The sequence below is a fragment of the Clinocottus analis genome, unplaced genomic scaffold, assembly GCF_023055335.1.
Source record: "Clinocottus analis isolate CAN_PGR_092001 unplaced genomic scaffold, fCliAna1.0.p SCAF_15, whole genome shotgun sequence".
NCBI classification, from domain to species: Eukaryota; Metazoa; Chordata; class Actinopteri; order Perciformes; family Cottidae; genus Clinocottus; species Clinocottus analis.
Window position 1 is genome coordinate 9,062,448 of NW_027175876.1, and position 16,851 is coordinate 9,079,298.

General features: G+C 43.9%; 1 protein-coding gene across 4 annotated transcripts in view; it reads right to left on the reverse strand.

Moving 5' to 3' along the window:
* Nucleotides 1–15,131, reverse strand: part of gphnb (gephyrin b) — an 87,481-nt gene extending 72,350 nt beyond the window's left edge. For 3 of the 4 annotated variants that reach the window (XM_068576825.1, XM_068576826.1, XM_068576824.1), the window contains exon 1: nucleotides 14,888–15,130. In XM_068576825.1, coding sequence (XP_068432926.1) covers nucleotides 14,888–14,951 — 64 coding nt within the window. In that variant the 5' untranslated portion in view covers nucleotides 14,952–15,130. Of the gene's footprint in view, nucleotides 1–14,887 lie in introns of all 4 variants that reach the window. The other variant, XM_068576823.1, reaches the window with a different exon arrangement.
* Between the last annotated feature and the right edge of the window lie 1,720 nt (nucleotides 15,132–16,851).

The window sequence follows — 16,851 nt, forward strand, 5'->3', positions numbered from 1 at the left end:
TTTGTTAAAGTCATAAACGTATTGAATCCGCGTCATTTGCTAACCGGGAAACCAACCCTAAGAAAATTGAGAAAATGAGTGGACATTTCTCAAAATCTGGGACAAATAAAACCTGCCAGATACCTTTGGAGATAAGCGTGAAAATAATGTTTGTGTGTAATATGTGTGAACTGACCCTTTGATTTGGCTGTTTATTGAATCCTGCAGCTCAGACAACAAAATATGTTAAAGACAACAAGGTTGATATCACTTCAAGCTGACAGAAAATACAAATATATATAAATTAATTCACGGTATATTCATTCCTTTTTTCCCCCAACTCGGCTCCTTCAGCGAGTGTTATCTGCGGCTGCTCCATTAGTGAGCCAGGTACCATTCTCTTGTTAGAAGCCAAAATGAGCTTGAGAGCAGCTCTATTGATTTCAATAGAAATGTGCTTACACTGGCATCAATATAGCTGCACATTTCTGATACCTCCCGTTAGAAGCTTCCCTCCTCTCCCCTTTTGCCTCCACATCCCCTCTTCTCCCTCCTCTCCCCCTCCTCCTCCTTCATCCTCCCAAGCTGCTGATGTAGGGAAACCCAAGGCTGCACCACGGCTTAGCTGCTCATTCCAGTTTGCATCCTCGGACAAGCTGTGTGAATCTGCATGGAAAACATTCGGCTCGTTCATTTCACTTCACTCGATATGACTAAAGATAGAAGGGTCGGAAAATGGACCGGGCTCTGAAATGGATGGCTAACATTAGCAAAGGGGCTTTTAGGGTTTGTCGTATGTGCTTAGGCCTAATCAGATCAGGTATTGATTGGTCTTCATAGTGGAAGCTTAATGTTCCCCCTGCTTCTCTGTGTTCACTCAAGGGAAAGAAGAGAGGGAAGAACAGAGGCAGAGGGAGGGACAGATGGGTCAAGGGTTACGCTGTGCCTGCACTCAGTCATACAGGTCAAGGTTAGGCTGGCAGATGGTCATTCGGCATCAATGGCAGGTTTCTGATCAAAGTAAAGGCTCCAACTCATGCTGACCGAAGGAATCATTTGATGGTCAAAGCAAATGCACAAACATACACCACCCCAACCCTGGACGCGTCTCAGGAGGTGCAGCTGTCAAGCTGATTTCTGGAAGAAGGAGATGCGACCATATTGTTAGTGACACATTGTTCACTAAGTGGAAAGTTAATCTAAACTGCATCTCCACAGGGTTCCCATGAGGCGAGGATGGCAGCTTCATCATCGTCTGGTCCACCGGCTGCCCTCCTCATGACCAGCCCCAGCTCCCTGCCCACAAATCCCATTTCATGCCAGCCACGCTTCCGAAAAGGCAAGACAAAAGCCTGATCAGCACAGCTGCAGCTTTAGCACATTGTGCTGACAATCATCGTGAAATCAGTGGAACAAACCAAGCAGTACTCTGCAGCACCCAAATCCATGCAGTCGCTCAACAGCATTAAGCGAAGGGTGCGTCCGGCTGTGGCTTCCTCAAAGAGAAGGAACTTCTTGCTACTGCTGGTTTCAGGTCAACTCCAACGACACCTCCACCGTGTTGCAGTTTTATGTAAAAAAAAAAAAAAAGGATATATTTATTAAGTAAAAAGAGTGGATTGCCCCATCGCATCCCGATACATCCAGCTTTACATCCTCAAAAATACAGACTGGGTTGTGACAAGAAAAAAAAGGACCCTTTGGTTGGAAGCTATATAGTAGACCAGCATTTCTTTTGAGGGGCAGCCTTTGCTGAGAAACACATACCTGAAGTAGAAAACACATGGAGGACATGAACTGCTATGGATTCAAGTTTGAATCAACACGTTGCACATGCAGCCTATGCTTGTTGATGTGTTTGTTAATGTGTGGGTGGGTGGCTGGTAATACATGTGTGTGTGTGTGTGTGTGTGGTTGTGTGGTTGTGTGTGGCTGAATTATTCGACTCTCCTTATTTCCCAGGATGAAGAGTTTTACATGCACACATGCACACATGCACACGCACACACACACACACACACACACACACACACACGCACACACACACACACACACACACACACACACACGCACACACACACACACACACGCCCCGGGCCCGGCTGTACTAATGAAGCAGCCTGTAAGCAGCTACCTTCATTACATTCAATCCTCTGGACAGTGTCAGCAATTACATTGCAGCTTCCCACTGTCAGAGCTCACACATGTACACACACACACACACACACACACACACACACACACACACACACACACACACACACACACACAAACTTGTTCTTCTCAGAGCTCATGCTAGCTGAGGTTGATGCAGGGAGGAGTTCCTGCTCTTCTTCTTCTTTGGTGGTGGTGGGTTTTTGATCAGACTTGATAAACCCCTCCATACATCTAATTCAGGCCCACCACCATATCAGCTTGTGACGTCTCTGTCTCAGCTTCTCTGTATGTTGGAGCAGAAGGACGCCTGGAGGCGAGGGGGGAGCTGCCTAATAGAGTGCTCCACTTGCCATATTTCACACATCTCATCACTTATCCCACTGAGACACACATACATGTACATGTTAGTGCAGGCGCAGCCGGGAGGGATGCCCCTGCAGGAGTCGGAGCATTCAGGGGGTTTTCCTGACTTGACTGTGATGCTGTGTAGGAATTTGAACCTGTAACCTCTAATTATTAGGAAAATGTGTACACAGAGAAATAAGTCTCACTTCCACTGATATGATATAAGGATATGCAACATGTCTGTGATGATTTGTCAATACATTATGGTGGTCTTAAATGCATCTTTCATCAACCCGTAGGGGTGCAACTGATGATTATTTTCATTACTGTTTAATCTGATGATCATTTCTTCGGTTATCATCATTCATCCGTTTGGGGTGCTTTGGTTGCACATAGGGGTTTGGTGACTGATCGATAAAATATCAAAACAATTGACAAATCAAGTAATGGACCACTTGTTCCAGCTTACCTTTGCACAAACAAATGCCACCCACCTTGAATAAATTAATTCACATCTAACACCATTTGTATTTATTCACAATATAGCAGTCAAGCCATGCCACGCCATGTCAGGCTTATGTGTGTATGTGTGTGTGTGTGTGTTTGTTGAGTATTTCTGGCTGTGATATGTGTGCGAGTGTGTGGGCAGGTGTCTATTAACATTTGATTTCCATGTGCCATGATCTGAAAGGGTTTTGTGGTAGACACGAAAAATGCATGACGCTGAATAATAGAGGAGGAGAAGGGGAGAACACCTTGACCACACACACACACACACACACACACACACACACACACACACACACACACACACACACCGGTCTGAGGTCGGCCATCAAACACACCTCGTTAGGGAGAAGCTGGCCTCCTCAATTATTCAAATATACATGCTCCCAGTGTATTGCTCGCTCCCTCACTTCGCCAGGCCGATGGAGCGAGTGGAACGCAGACAGACAGCAAAGGTAAAAAAAATAAATTTAAAAAAGTGAGAAAGGTGGACCGAGAGAGAGAGAGAGAGAGCGAGCGAGAGGGACAAAAATAGCATGTGAGGGAAAGAGAGATGGTCTGAGATAAAATGTGATGTATGAGTGGGAACGAGAGAGCTAATGTGTTATATTTATATCTGAAGTCTTGTAACACTCGTCAAACTCGATTTCAATTATCAATGATATGGAATTGATTTGTGAAAGTGATGTAAATATAAATGTGTGAGCCAACGGCTGATATAATTACTGCCAATTATGAATGCAATCGTGACGCTCGCTCCACTCTAAACACTGCAGGGGAAAGTTTTTTAATTGAGAACCGTGAAATATCGTGTCGATTTTGGACACTTTTCCCAAACACCCGCCCTCGCCAGTGTGTCACCCGTGCATATGTCGCAACAAAAATAGAAACACTTCTCCCGAATTCAGGCGGCAGAGGTTCCCAGAAGCGCGCGTCACCCACATCAATCAAGGCGTCGCACCTCGACGTGGCCGTCTTGTGGGCATCGGGGAGAAGGGACGGAGGGGAGGAAGAAGAGACGGAGGGGATTTGAACCAGTAACAAGCCGATGGACGCCCTGGCAGCGTGTCAAGCAGGAGTGGAGGGGCCGTTGCCAAGGGTGACAGCCAGAAGTCACACAGCGCTCCTCTTCCCAGCGGCGCTTTTCCTCCTCCTCTTAGTAGAGATGCTCGTTTTTGTTCTTATTAATGTCCGATCATACAATGTGGAGTGTAACCTCAAGCTTTTTCTCTTTAGGATTATTGGCATTTTTGAATTAAAATCAAAGCGGCTTCATATTTTTGCAGTCATCCACACCTTTTGGGAAGAAACACATTCACACATTGTGCCATTTATTACCTGCTGTAGCTTCACATAGATAGATAGATAGATAGATAGATAGATAGATAGATAGATAGATAGATAGATAGATAGATAGATAGATAGATAGATAGATAGATAGATAGATAGATAGATAGATGGATAGATAGATAGATAGTTAGATATATTTATAGAGTTTTACGTACAATGAAAAGCTCATTTTGCGAGGTTCTCTTTTCACACAGAATTACAATAACTTAAAAATGAAGGTACAAATTTGCATTAAAAATAAGTATACAAAAAAGTGCTAGAATGCTAATAGTATAAGAACATAAGTAAAATAAGGCACATAAGTATGAGAACAGTAACTTTTGTACTTCTGTCTCTTGTGCTCCAACCTGCTCCTCTTCAAACTCCACCCGACTCTTTTTCTCTGTTTAGCAAACAGCAACAAAATGTCGAAACACTGAAAACTGAGTGATGTTGACATAAATGAAGTTCCCTGTCTCTTCGTGCAGTGAGCCAGATTTAATAGCTGCTGCGAAGTTCTGAGAAGTAGTTCCCCAAACAGCGCTCCTCTCAGCCCCTGCTTCTTGTCACTGCTGATGGTCGAGGAGGGAAGGGAAGCTGTTGCTGCAGTATGTTGCCCATGGGGATTCAAAATCTTTATTTTTTAAGTTTTTAAGTTGTGTTTATAATATATCTAAAGCAGGCTGTTTGGACCAACACCGCATATACAAGTGACATACGTAATAGTCAAGTATAGATCATGTTTGCAACTGTGGAAACATTGCTCGGACTTATTGATGCGATAAGTCAATACAATACTTTGACTAGCGGGATGCTAAGTAAGGAGACCAAAAAAAAACTAGATACGTTCCATGAGTACACCGGCAATTCAATAAGAAACAGATAGAGTGGTGAAGTCGAACTAGCACAGGACGAGATATTTAACTTTTAGTTTCTATGAGTCAAAGTTTTACATTTTTTATGTGACTCAGTTTTCTTTGATGCCTCCTGCCTGATAGCCATGTGCTGCTAACTCCAATCCCCTCAAGCTTTCTGTTAAACATTTTAAATTTCCATGAACAAGCTGAGATTACGCCCTGCCCACTAAGCCGAATTTAACATTGAGAAATTGGTGCCCATTTAATTATTTGGTTTGTTCGACAACCACAAAACATTCTGTGGCTCATTTGGCTTTGACTCAACATGTTTGTTGTTTGCGTTCAATTCCCTTGTGAACCAAAGGACATAATGACTCTTCTCCACTATATTGTCACCCTGTATCTCCACTTATCATCAACATGTTGTGATCTGACAGCAGAAAGACATCGAATCCAACGCACCCTGGAGTCACTAAAAATCTGATGATCCATTAATCTCCGGATCTATTTGAACAACAGAATGACAGAAGCTACAACCACAGCTGTCTACAATTTGGACAAAGAGATATGTCATGGTTTTATAATATCCATGTCAAACTCGGGGTGCAATGGATCACAAAACTCTAAGTTTGAATTGTGTCACAGTTTTGAGTGACACATTGGATTAGCAAAAAAACAAAACAAAAGGGAAAACAGTGAAAACACATATACATAAATATGTCTAAATGTTCTCCACTTCGAATTGAAATTTTTCCTGAAGTCTTCCTTCATGGGTTAAGAAAATAAGCAATATAAACTATTTAAACAGCCTCTAAGATCAAGCCTCTTGAGCTCATGAAAAGTTTACTTTTTAGCGATACATGGTTTTCACAGCACTCCAAACATATGATGATCTGAGAGAATATGCTGTATTGCTGTATATTTCACAACCCAACAGGATACAAAGTAGTCAACATGTGCTCAACCTTTGCGTATGCAGTGAATTGCAACAAACACATTAAGTCAGCAGTAATAATTATCCTAAAAACTACATTTTTTGCTGATAATATTTACATTCCTATTTTAGTGAGATTTGATGATTTTGATTAATTTTCATAGGGTTGTATTGCTAATCTTACTTGAAGGGTCTGCATTATTCTACCACCACTGGACGTAAGCTAGTCAAGAAAATGATACAACCTTAAGATCACTAAGCCACCAAAACAACCAGATACACCAAATATAAAGTGTCTATTAGTCCTTACAATGTGTGTAATGGCACTACTAAGAATGTGCTCACTTTCACTTTCTTTAAGGTGAAAAGCGCTGCACTGGAGAGACTAGTAGCATTGTTAGCATAGCTCCTGCTCTCAATGACATCAGCGCCCCGTCAGCCTGTGATGGATGCCAGATACAGGCGAGCTGACCTCCTCCCCTAAGTGAAACATGGGCGAGGTATACGTTTCAGACACCTATTAGATGAGGACTGATAATGACGTGAGGCGGCACGGCAGCACACTGGGCAACACTGATGAATCAATTACTTTATCCTTCCTCTTTTTTCACCCCACCCAGTCCTAATTAACACCTCAAGCCAGGACACGGGATCCAGCGGCAGTGACTCATCAGTTAAAAAGCACCACTGTATCTTTTATCTCGATCTGTATCGCCATCACTCAGCGGTTCTCTGCTTGCACAGGTTATCGCCGGGGAGCGACCCGAGCAGAGGAGGGGGGCCCCACTCGCTGTCTCCCTCCAGAGTAGTGTAAAAAGAACGACCAGAAAAAAAAGTGTCTCCAGTCGTAAAAGGATATTTGAAACATCACCGTTGCAGCAGCTCCAGTGTTAGAGTTTTGTAAAAAAAAATTTAAAAAAACCTTGCGTTTAGATGTACAACTTGCGTTTAGATGTACAAAAAAAATGCACTGCAAAAATGTCATCTTCCCCAAAGGCCAAATTCCAGCCTACTGCTTCGTCCCAATACATTTTGTGATAGAATTGGAAAGGAGAATGTTTTTATTGGAAATGTTTTAACATAACTACAGTGATTGAGTATTGGGGTTTGAGTTCTCAGAGATGCCGAAACGCAGGTAACACACTGCAATCCCGTGCTTGAATTTGTAGACACAAACTTTCTGCAACTGAGCAGGAAAGAAAGACATTCGAAGAGATGCATTGTATAGCTAGCCAACGTTACTCAGTATATACACGTTAATCGTAGACAGCTAATGGCCTCAGTGGTGCACAGCACCAGTCTGATGATCGACACAGCATGCATGTCTAGAAAACTTCAAAAACAATGTTACATTTCCTTGAATATGAATTAAAAGCATCAAATAAGACTTCAGGATTAGCATTATTTGCATAATGTATAACGGAGACGCCTCTCGCTTAGCTTTTCGGGATGTACAGATGATTTCACCTGTCCTGACCTGGAATGTTACACATGGCATGAATCCACATGGTTTGGACATCGCTGCCTCACCGCTCATCAAACACTTGCTCATTTGAGGACATTATATCCTGCTTATCACCAGTATAGAATTAGAAAGCAATAGCTTCAAGCTCTGCATGTCCGATGCCAGTTTTTCTGTCAAAACAAGATAAGTGCTGACACTAAAAAGCTCCAGCATCTCTTTTGCTCTTTTGCTTACTCGCAAAAAAATATCGAGCGCATTCTATCTGGGGTTTCTTTGGGCTACGCTAGCCTCCTGTGATTATCACCTCACATGAATGACAGACTGTAACACTGCTTTAGGCCAGGAGGGAGTGGGAACGGACCAACTCTCCTACACCTACGCATCCAGTCTGGGAATAGCTTTCGAGGCAGCCCCGATGGAGCTCCTCTCTGGAGAGCTGACAAGAGCCGGGAGCGGAGGAGACTCTGCTCCTTGTCCGCCAAATACCGTCTGTCTGTTGTTCTAGCTTGCATCCCAATTGAAGACTATTTACAGTAAGGGAGGATTATTTCCATGGGCTATGGTACAAGAGAGAGAGAGAGAGAGAGAGAGAGAGAGAGAGAGAGAGAGAGAGAGAGAGAGAGCGAGGGAGGGAGGGGGGGGTGTGCAAAAGGGGAGGAGAGTCACCCTCTTCCACACTTCACTCCCCACTACTCAAAGCGGAAAATAATTCCTTTGCAGTGAAGACTTAATTCGCATTCTGTGTCCGTGTCCCTGATCCTGTATTGTCTATTCTGGTCATGTGGTCCGCCTGCCTCACTGCTGTCCACCGTCACAGCTGTGTGTGTGTGTGTGTGTGTGTGTGTGTGTGTGTGTGTGAGTGTGTGTGTGTGTGTGTGTGTGTGTGTGATGCAGAGAGTGAGAAAGTAAGAAAAGGGTCACAGTACGAGCCCCACCCAAACAAAAGATAAATCCTTGTGTGACCACATGCAAACAAAGGGCTGCAACATATTTTGAGTCTAACTAACAGCAAACAAACCATCCAGGTGCTCGCCCCTTCTCTTACAATGCTGCCATTTTGTCTTTATGGCCTCTGGGATAACAATGTAATACCTATTTCTGGTTTTACGGGTTGATACAGGCAACATCTATAAAAGTCTGTCCAAAATAGTCACTCAAATTTGGTTTCAAGATGATCTAGAAGTAAGGGATTCTGGCGGGAATTAAGCAGCATCTCAAGTGTATGTCCAATGTCTGTGTTTTTTCCCCCCCCCCACCGTTTAGCTCTTCTGTTCCAAGTGTATCCCTCTCAAAGCATCCTGCTGAACAGATGCCCACATATTGTTGCAAGGGAACACCCTAGTAGCAGCTTAGAGATGATTCAACCGTAGACAGACACAGAGAGTTGGGTCAACGCACGGAAAAGGAGTAAAATCATGCTATTGGGTAGAGACATGCCCAGGGCTCTCTGATTCCCATTCAAACCACATATCTTTATACGGTACCACAAGTGGACCGAATGTTAACATCTATTTTGTGTTTTTGTTATTCAGTCATGATGTCATCTATGTCAAGATATTACGTTTGGCTGTCTCAGTGTCAACAGAGTGGGAAATGGGGAGGAGTAATAACGCTGTGATGCTAATGGCAGCACAGACAGATAGTGGCTGTGAAGAGTTAGCAATGACTTTGCCAATATTCATAAGGGATGAGTGGATGACAGGCAGTAGATTTAGGCTATGGTAAATTCAATCGGGAAATATATTTTTCAATTCCATTCAACTAATTTAAAATCCAATGTTGTTGTATATATAGTGCCATGTCATTAAAACACAGCTCTGAGTGCTTTACATAAAATACAAAATGTACAAATAAACTAAGTAATTTATATACGTAAAAAACAACATACTTAAAATAAGAAACCCCAATCTAATCGTTCATCCTACATATTTCCAGACACTGTGGCTCAGTGAGTAAAACACTTGCCCCCTGTCAAAATAACATTTCATTGTCTGATTTCTAGTCCGATGGTGTATTTGTGTCACTCCCCAACGAGGCAGATGCAGACAACGTCATGGTACCAATACTACAAATGAATTTGAGAGCAGAAGGTTGATCTTTTTTAAATTATTTCCTTTAGAAAGTTAAAGTTCCTGTACTTTAATTCTCATCCAAGCTGACTACAGTTAGCGATGACTTAGAAAAATTAAAGTTGATGTTTAACAAAATTAAATGAATCCATTGTGAAACCACCTTTGCAACGGAAACAGAAAGGCATCCTTGATAATTGAATCGTGTTCAACTTCAACATATAATTCGGTCAAATAAAGTCAGCAAATAATACGGAATTAACCAGTTTGAGTCCAACACATGGACACAATCCCTCAAAAGCTTCCCACCAGCAAAAATGGCTAAAAGTGTTAGCTGGAATGCATCAAGCTGAAGGTATACCATTGCTAAGAAATTTAAAAAAAAAATCAATTATGTAAAGATTCCCCAATAAGAATACTACACAGAGACTCCAAGCTACATAATGTGTCAACCAACAGAGGCCTGAAGTGCAATGCAGCTATAGGGCCAACTACCTCCAAACACTTTTTTTATCAAATCAAAATGTTATCTGCCATCAGCGCTCACAACATAAGAAGCCCACAGCTAAAACCCTTGGCTTCCCTTGTCGTCAGTAGATTGAGTCATTCAGAAACAGACAGCGAGAGGAGATTGCTTCATAACTTGGCAGCCGCCCACGCCATTCAGTGACAGATGACGGCGTCTCCTACTTTTGGTCAAGGTGCTTTGCCACGCTAGGTCGCATTTGCTGACTTGACTCCTGTTTCTCCAGTGAGCCTCTTTAGTGCCTGAGCTGTTAAGGTGAGTTTGGGACAAACTCCAGAGATTAAATTATGTGGAAAAGCAGATTAAATAGTTATTATCCCATCTGCAGCCAGACAAGTACACACACGAGCAGTCACGCATACATGTTCGCTACACACATACTTGCGGAATAGAAAAGGGGGAACACACACACAGAGACACACACACACACACATCAACATGTAGGCCTGCACCAAAAGATAGATTACTAAAAAAAAAATGTAATTACATACAGTATGTATTTTGGGGCTGCACAGTTTCCTGTATTATTTCAACATGGAGCATTATCAATATGTGTTTTGTCAACAGCATGTGTGGTGTGTCTTAAACTAGACATATTGACGTCCCAAAAACTTTTCTCTGGAAACTTTCTGGGACAACCTTTCACCTCTTTAATAGAAAACCAAATGCAGACCACATATGATTAAGGAATGGACCCCCACACCTGCCAAAATAAAAGCTTCCACTCATTCTGCAGGGAATCACTGAAATATCAGAGAGGTTGATCGAGTGATCCATGTGTGGTTGTTTTGGGAAGCCTGTCTGCCGACGATTCATGTCTTTCTGATAGACATGTAAGTTTAGAGAGCCGCCCACACATCGCTGATCCTCTCTCAGTTGTTACAATTTAGGCTAAAAAAATAGAATATATAAAGAGAGGGAGAGATTGATACAGTGAGAGAGAGAGAGAGAGAGAGAGAGAGAGAGAGAGAGAGAGAGAGAGAGAGAGAGAGAGAGAGAGAGGGTAAAGATGTGTGCTGTCTGTTGCAGACTGAAGCCTTCCTGCCCTGGCTCCTCATTGGCGGTCCGGTGCAGAGTGTGTGTCCATGTCTCTTTGAGGAAGAGCTGGAGTTAACCCACACACTCTCAGCGGCCAGCATCAATGGGCTGTAAATCAAGTCGCACATGCAACAGCATCCGAGGCCCATGCATGAAGAGTTGCTGTGTAATAATATGGTATAGTCCCACACATACACACTGGCGCTATGCAGATTAGAAAACAACTGAATGCATTTTGCAGGCCTCTCTCTTTCTCTTTACCAGCATCTCTCTCTCTCTTTCGCTCTCTCTCGCTCTCTCAGTGTGTGATCATGAAACGCATGTATACTGTAGCTATATTTGGGGCCGGGGTGATATGCTAAGCTGTGTTTCCAGCCAGAGCTCAGTATTAGTGCAGAAAGACAAAGAGCAGAGCAGAGTCACATGCATATGCACACACTGCATATGTTGAGGCCAAACACACTGCACATGCATGTGGACACTCATATGTGCTTACAAATGCAGGGAAGCTCAGCTGGTGTGCATCTGACTTGTGTTACAACCCAGCCTGGTTCTCATGTGGGTAGAGGGTTTTTGAGAAACATCTTAAAAGGTCTCATTAAATAATGAATTCACACTATGTATCATGCTAAGTCAAGCTAGAAAACGTGTGCAAGTAATGTATGTCTGAAAACACAATTTATCTTTAGTATGTCTGTATGTCACAAACTTAATGCTACAGTTCCCTTTTATGCCTGCATGTCTGGATACACAAATACACATGCATCCAGCAATTAAGGCACACGTAATCAGTTGAAATGAGTGAGCGTGAAGCTGTCCGGACCCTGAGGCGGGCCCAGGGAGAGACACAGGACAATTACAACTCATGCTCAACAGGAAGATACAGATACAACAGCTAGAAACTGGGCAATGAGCACTGATGCATCAAAATACACAAACACGTACAAACAGGTACACACACGTGTCACAACAGGCTGAGCACAGTGAGAGAAGCTTTCATCCACTCCTGACAAAGGTCACATTTTCAGTGTGACATCTTTGACAAGTGACAGCATGTTCACCCCAATTATCCTGTTTCAAGTTACCTCCCTTGACCTCGCAAATAAAACCCACCTCTTATGCAAACATCACACAGAATAAAACACACACACACACACTTTCAACTTCGCTATACTGTGTGTCAAGGGTCTAAACAGAGATGGCCCGTGGGCTCTGTCACCTAGTGGGGTTAAGTGATGGAGGAGGGTGAGCCAAGGTCTCATCTCCTCCTCGGTGACTGAATGCAGCGGTGGACGGCTGACCTTTAACCCTCACAAGAAGGGAGATTGAGCACTGCTCCAGACTCTATTAGCATTCTGCTCACACAGGCCCTACAACACAGCAAACTAATGGTATGCACCCTGTGGACGTATAAGACTGAGGTGTAGCAACAAAAGTTCTGCGTTGAAAGAGAGATATAACCTGAATATTTGCTTCCCCTTAGCAGCACAGCAGGGGACCTTTTGCTGTCAAAATGCATCATCTCACAAAAGAAAAAACTGGAGAAAAAAAAACAACGCTCTTTATAGCCATGAGTAATCCTGCCACGATGAGATTCTTAAAAGGTTAAAGGTCAGGTAAAACATGGCAACTTAATGCCACCGTGCACCGTTTCCTCCCTGTTTTCTGCTCACTCCTTTGATGCTTTGTTTGCCTGAGAGTGCAAGCCCTTCTACTCCATACACACACACACACACACACACACACACACACACACACACACACACACACACACACACACACACGAATACATCAGAAAGACAAATAAGCCTGTCTGTTGAGTCTCTGTGCTTCTCAACATCGACATACGTATGCTGAAATTGTCAACACTGTACAGCAAGATCAAACTGGCAATCTGTCACTACACGAGAGGTACAGTTGGGGATTCAAGTGACTGATGACACATTGAGAAATGAACCTCTCTGATGTGGCGTGGGCATTGATGTAGTGTTAGAAAAAGTGATGGGTATATTCTCACCTTTAGCTGGTGACTAACATACAGCAAACGGTCACCTCAACAAAAAAACAACCTGACAGCATGTTTATTTCTGCTTAAAAGACCAAAGCCTCGACGGTTTGTGACTATTTTCTTTACATGTACTCTAAATACCTCGTCACTAAACTGTGGAGATGGAGCCAATAAGTGACTCGAGATGGATTTGCCCTCCTCTACATCCCTGGGTGTATCTAACTGATGCAGTATTTACTGTGGTAAGGTCAGTACCGCACTGATTTGTGAGTGATGCTGGATTTCAGCACCACGGACAGCGCTCCCTCTCTCCAGCGCGAGGAGAGGAGGAGGGATGGAGAAGGAGACGACGGGTGGTTGTGGTGTTGTTGGTGGTGGGGGTTTCCCTGGCAGATTTCAGGAGAGGGTCTACACACAGTCATTCCTCCATCGTTGCACAGCGCCTACCACCTCCTCCTCCGTACTGGATTCCCATACGGAGGAATACCATATGTGTGAGATCACTTCTTTCATGAAATATTGATCGACACAGCCTCACACAGGATGGACAGAGAGAGAGAGAGAGAGAGAGAGAGAGAGAGAGAGAGAGAGAGAGAGAGAGAGAGAGAGAGCGAGAGAGAGAGAGAGAGAGAGAGAGAGAGAGAGAGAGAGAGAGGTATTCCTCTGAACAGCTTTTATCATGCATCCACCCTTTCAACCCACATTCTCAAAAAAAAAGAGAGAAAAAAATCCCTTTCCGATCATGTCAACAGCCGCTGGATTCGCCTCGCATGATGTTTGCCGATCAGAAACATGACAAGGCAATAGGCTGCACACACAAGACATACATGGAAAAAAAAATGAGGGCCGGCGGCGACTAGATCTAACACCATCCGCCGCCTCATAGCCATCGCATCCAAGCGCATAACGTTTCCAATATTGGTAAGTGAGAGACGCGCCGTCATCGCGTTGCATTCAGAGGGCTGTCAGGAGCATGTGCCCACCAAACCCAGCCAGAGCCGTGATAATGTGCCATGTAAACTCATCGGCTGGCACTGTCATTCACAAAATAAACCACATCCGACGTCTACACGTATTTTCACACATTTTCTCAGATCACCCTCTGCTCTTAATAAGGCCAAGGATGCGCTCATCACCACATCCACCTTCAGCAGCTGTCGTGAGCGACACTTCAAAAATCGCTGTGGTCAGCTGGGTGTCAATAATGCAATCTATAGCCGGGCATCTTTAGCAGCGACACAACACACGGTCAGCTGTAATTTTCAGCTCTGACAAGCAGATAGCACATGAATTATTCAATACACATAAACTGAGCTCCTGTTCTTCAGCAGGGAAAACGGCTCGACTAGAAATCCAGCCTACACGAGCGGACACCATCCAGTGCAGAGCCCCCATTTGCCGCTGCCACCGCATAAGCACTGGCTGCAATGTAGCCTGTACATGAAATGCAAAGCCTGTCCGTAAATGAAAAGAAGACATTACACAAAAAAAAAGCTTTAAATCAGCGTCGCCTTCAAGAGGCTGCAGAAGCCAGAAAGACACCGAGAGCCGCCACCACGCACAGATCAGCCGACATGTATGAAGATCCGCGCGGGCAGCCGGCGAGAATGAATTCATGGAAATATGAACAAAATGTCAACGAGGCGATGGAAGAAAAAAAAATCTGCGTTTACCTGTCAATACCCCGACCCGGATTTGGTGGTCGTGGTTCGTTAAAATCATCCCGTCTGACGCCATGTTCAGCAGCGCTGTCGCCCGCACCGAGAACTCACGGCAGGGCCTGAGCCGATCGCATCGAACTTAGTGGGGAGAGGGAGGGGAGGAGGAGGAGGAGGAAGAGGAAGAGGAGGTGGAGGAGGAGGAGGAAGAGGAAGAGGAGGTGGAGGAGGAGGAGGAAGAGGAGGACGAGATGGAGGAGGGCTGGGATACAGCAACAACAACAAAAAAAAGTCACACAAAAAAACAGCCAGACGAGATGGGTAGAAAGTCGAGCGATCATCGGGACACCTCCAGATAAGCGGGCAGGATGCGGGGGCCGTTTAAACCGCACACATCACTCAGCTGGCCGCCTGCCACGGTAGTAGTGTGGATCCCGGATTAAGTCTCATGGAGACCACTATTGATTTCCTGTGAATGCTTTTAGGGGAGACTGCCGAGCAGCACGTCTTCTAACGCCACTTACTTTTCTCATGTCATACATTTGAGGACATTTTGCAGCCGAAGTTGTAGATCTGTGCCGCTTAGAGGGCTCTCATTTGACCCCCAACCTGATGGCAAACAGCATCAGTTGTTCAATAGAAAAAGTCTTTGGGCCCCCCAAAAAGTCCCCTCCCTTTCATTTTTCTTCCACTATGCACCCTTGCTTTGAGAGATTACAGGGGCCCCTCTCAGAGCAAAGGACAGCACCCCAGAGATGAGATGGCTGCATTTCAATGCAGAGGCTTAACAGAAGATCCCAGTCTGACCTGTAAAAATGCAACTACATCCCCGGGCAAAAAAGCACCGCTGCTATTTATAGACTGGCTGCACGCTTCCATGGTGTATAATTTCTCTTGTTTATTCTCATGGAAAGAAAGGCCCATCCTCCAGTTTCTGATGGAAATCTATCAATATGCATAATTCATTAACACACGTGCATGAGCGCAGTTACCGTGGCAATAAATGGGGCAACTCTTCCAGCTTGACTGGCTCACTTCAACAGCGTTGCCATGTCTGTGTCCAATGACCTCACCAAAAGAACTGGCACAGTTTTCACACTTTATAGCCAATTTCCTCTTCCATTGAGTTACAATCAGCAACAAGAGGTGTGAGTCTTGCCAAGGACCTGAAATAGGCCTTCAAAGCTTAACTGATGTCTCAACCAGAGTTGTATTTTGACCGAGTGGCTTCCAGTACAACCTATGTACTACTGCACATCATATACACACCAGGAGTTGGACAATCATACATCTTTTTATAATATTCTCCATTCAGAGGGACGAAAATACTCATTTGGCCCATTAGCTACCAAAGCTTAGTCTGGTCTTATTGTAGTTTCTATTCTCATATATACTATATCCTTTGTCTTCCCTGTTCTAAAATAACTTGTTTTATAGGCTTTAGGTATGTAACGCTCATCGTTCTGAATTTCATTTGTCTAACTATTTTAATCTGCATAAATACATACACACATATGCACTAATGCATATGGTATTACCACAAATACATACAGCAAACACTTGCATGGACACCCGTGCAATTTAGGAGTGGGAAATACTCTGATCTGCTTTCCAGATGATAATTAGATGAGAAGATGATTATGCTAGTGCCGTAAATATGAAGCTACAGTCAGGAGACAATTAGCTTTGCTGGATTTCTCCAAAGGGAAACAAAAATCCATCTATCAGCACCTTTAAAGCTCACCAAATGAAACGTTACAGTATGTTTGTGGTTTTACGGGGGTTATGTGCTGGACTATTTGCTGGCCACGCTCAACCTCACACTCTCCTGGCTCCAGCTTCATATTGAACGTACCAACATGAGAGTCGTATTAGTTTCTTTTTGTCCAACTCTTCACAGTAAAGCAAACAAGTGTCCCACAAAACGTTTAACTTTTCCTATAATACCAGGCTGAAAAACAGTGTGTCAGACCTGTAAC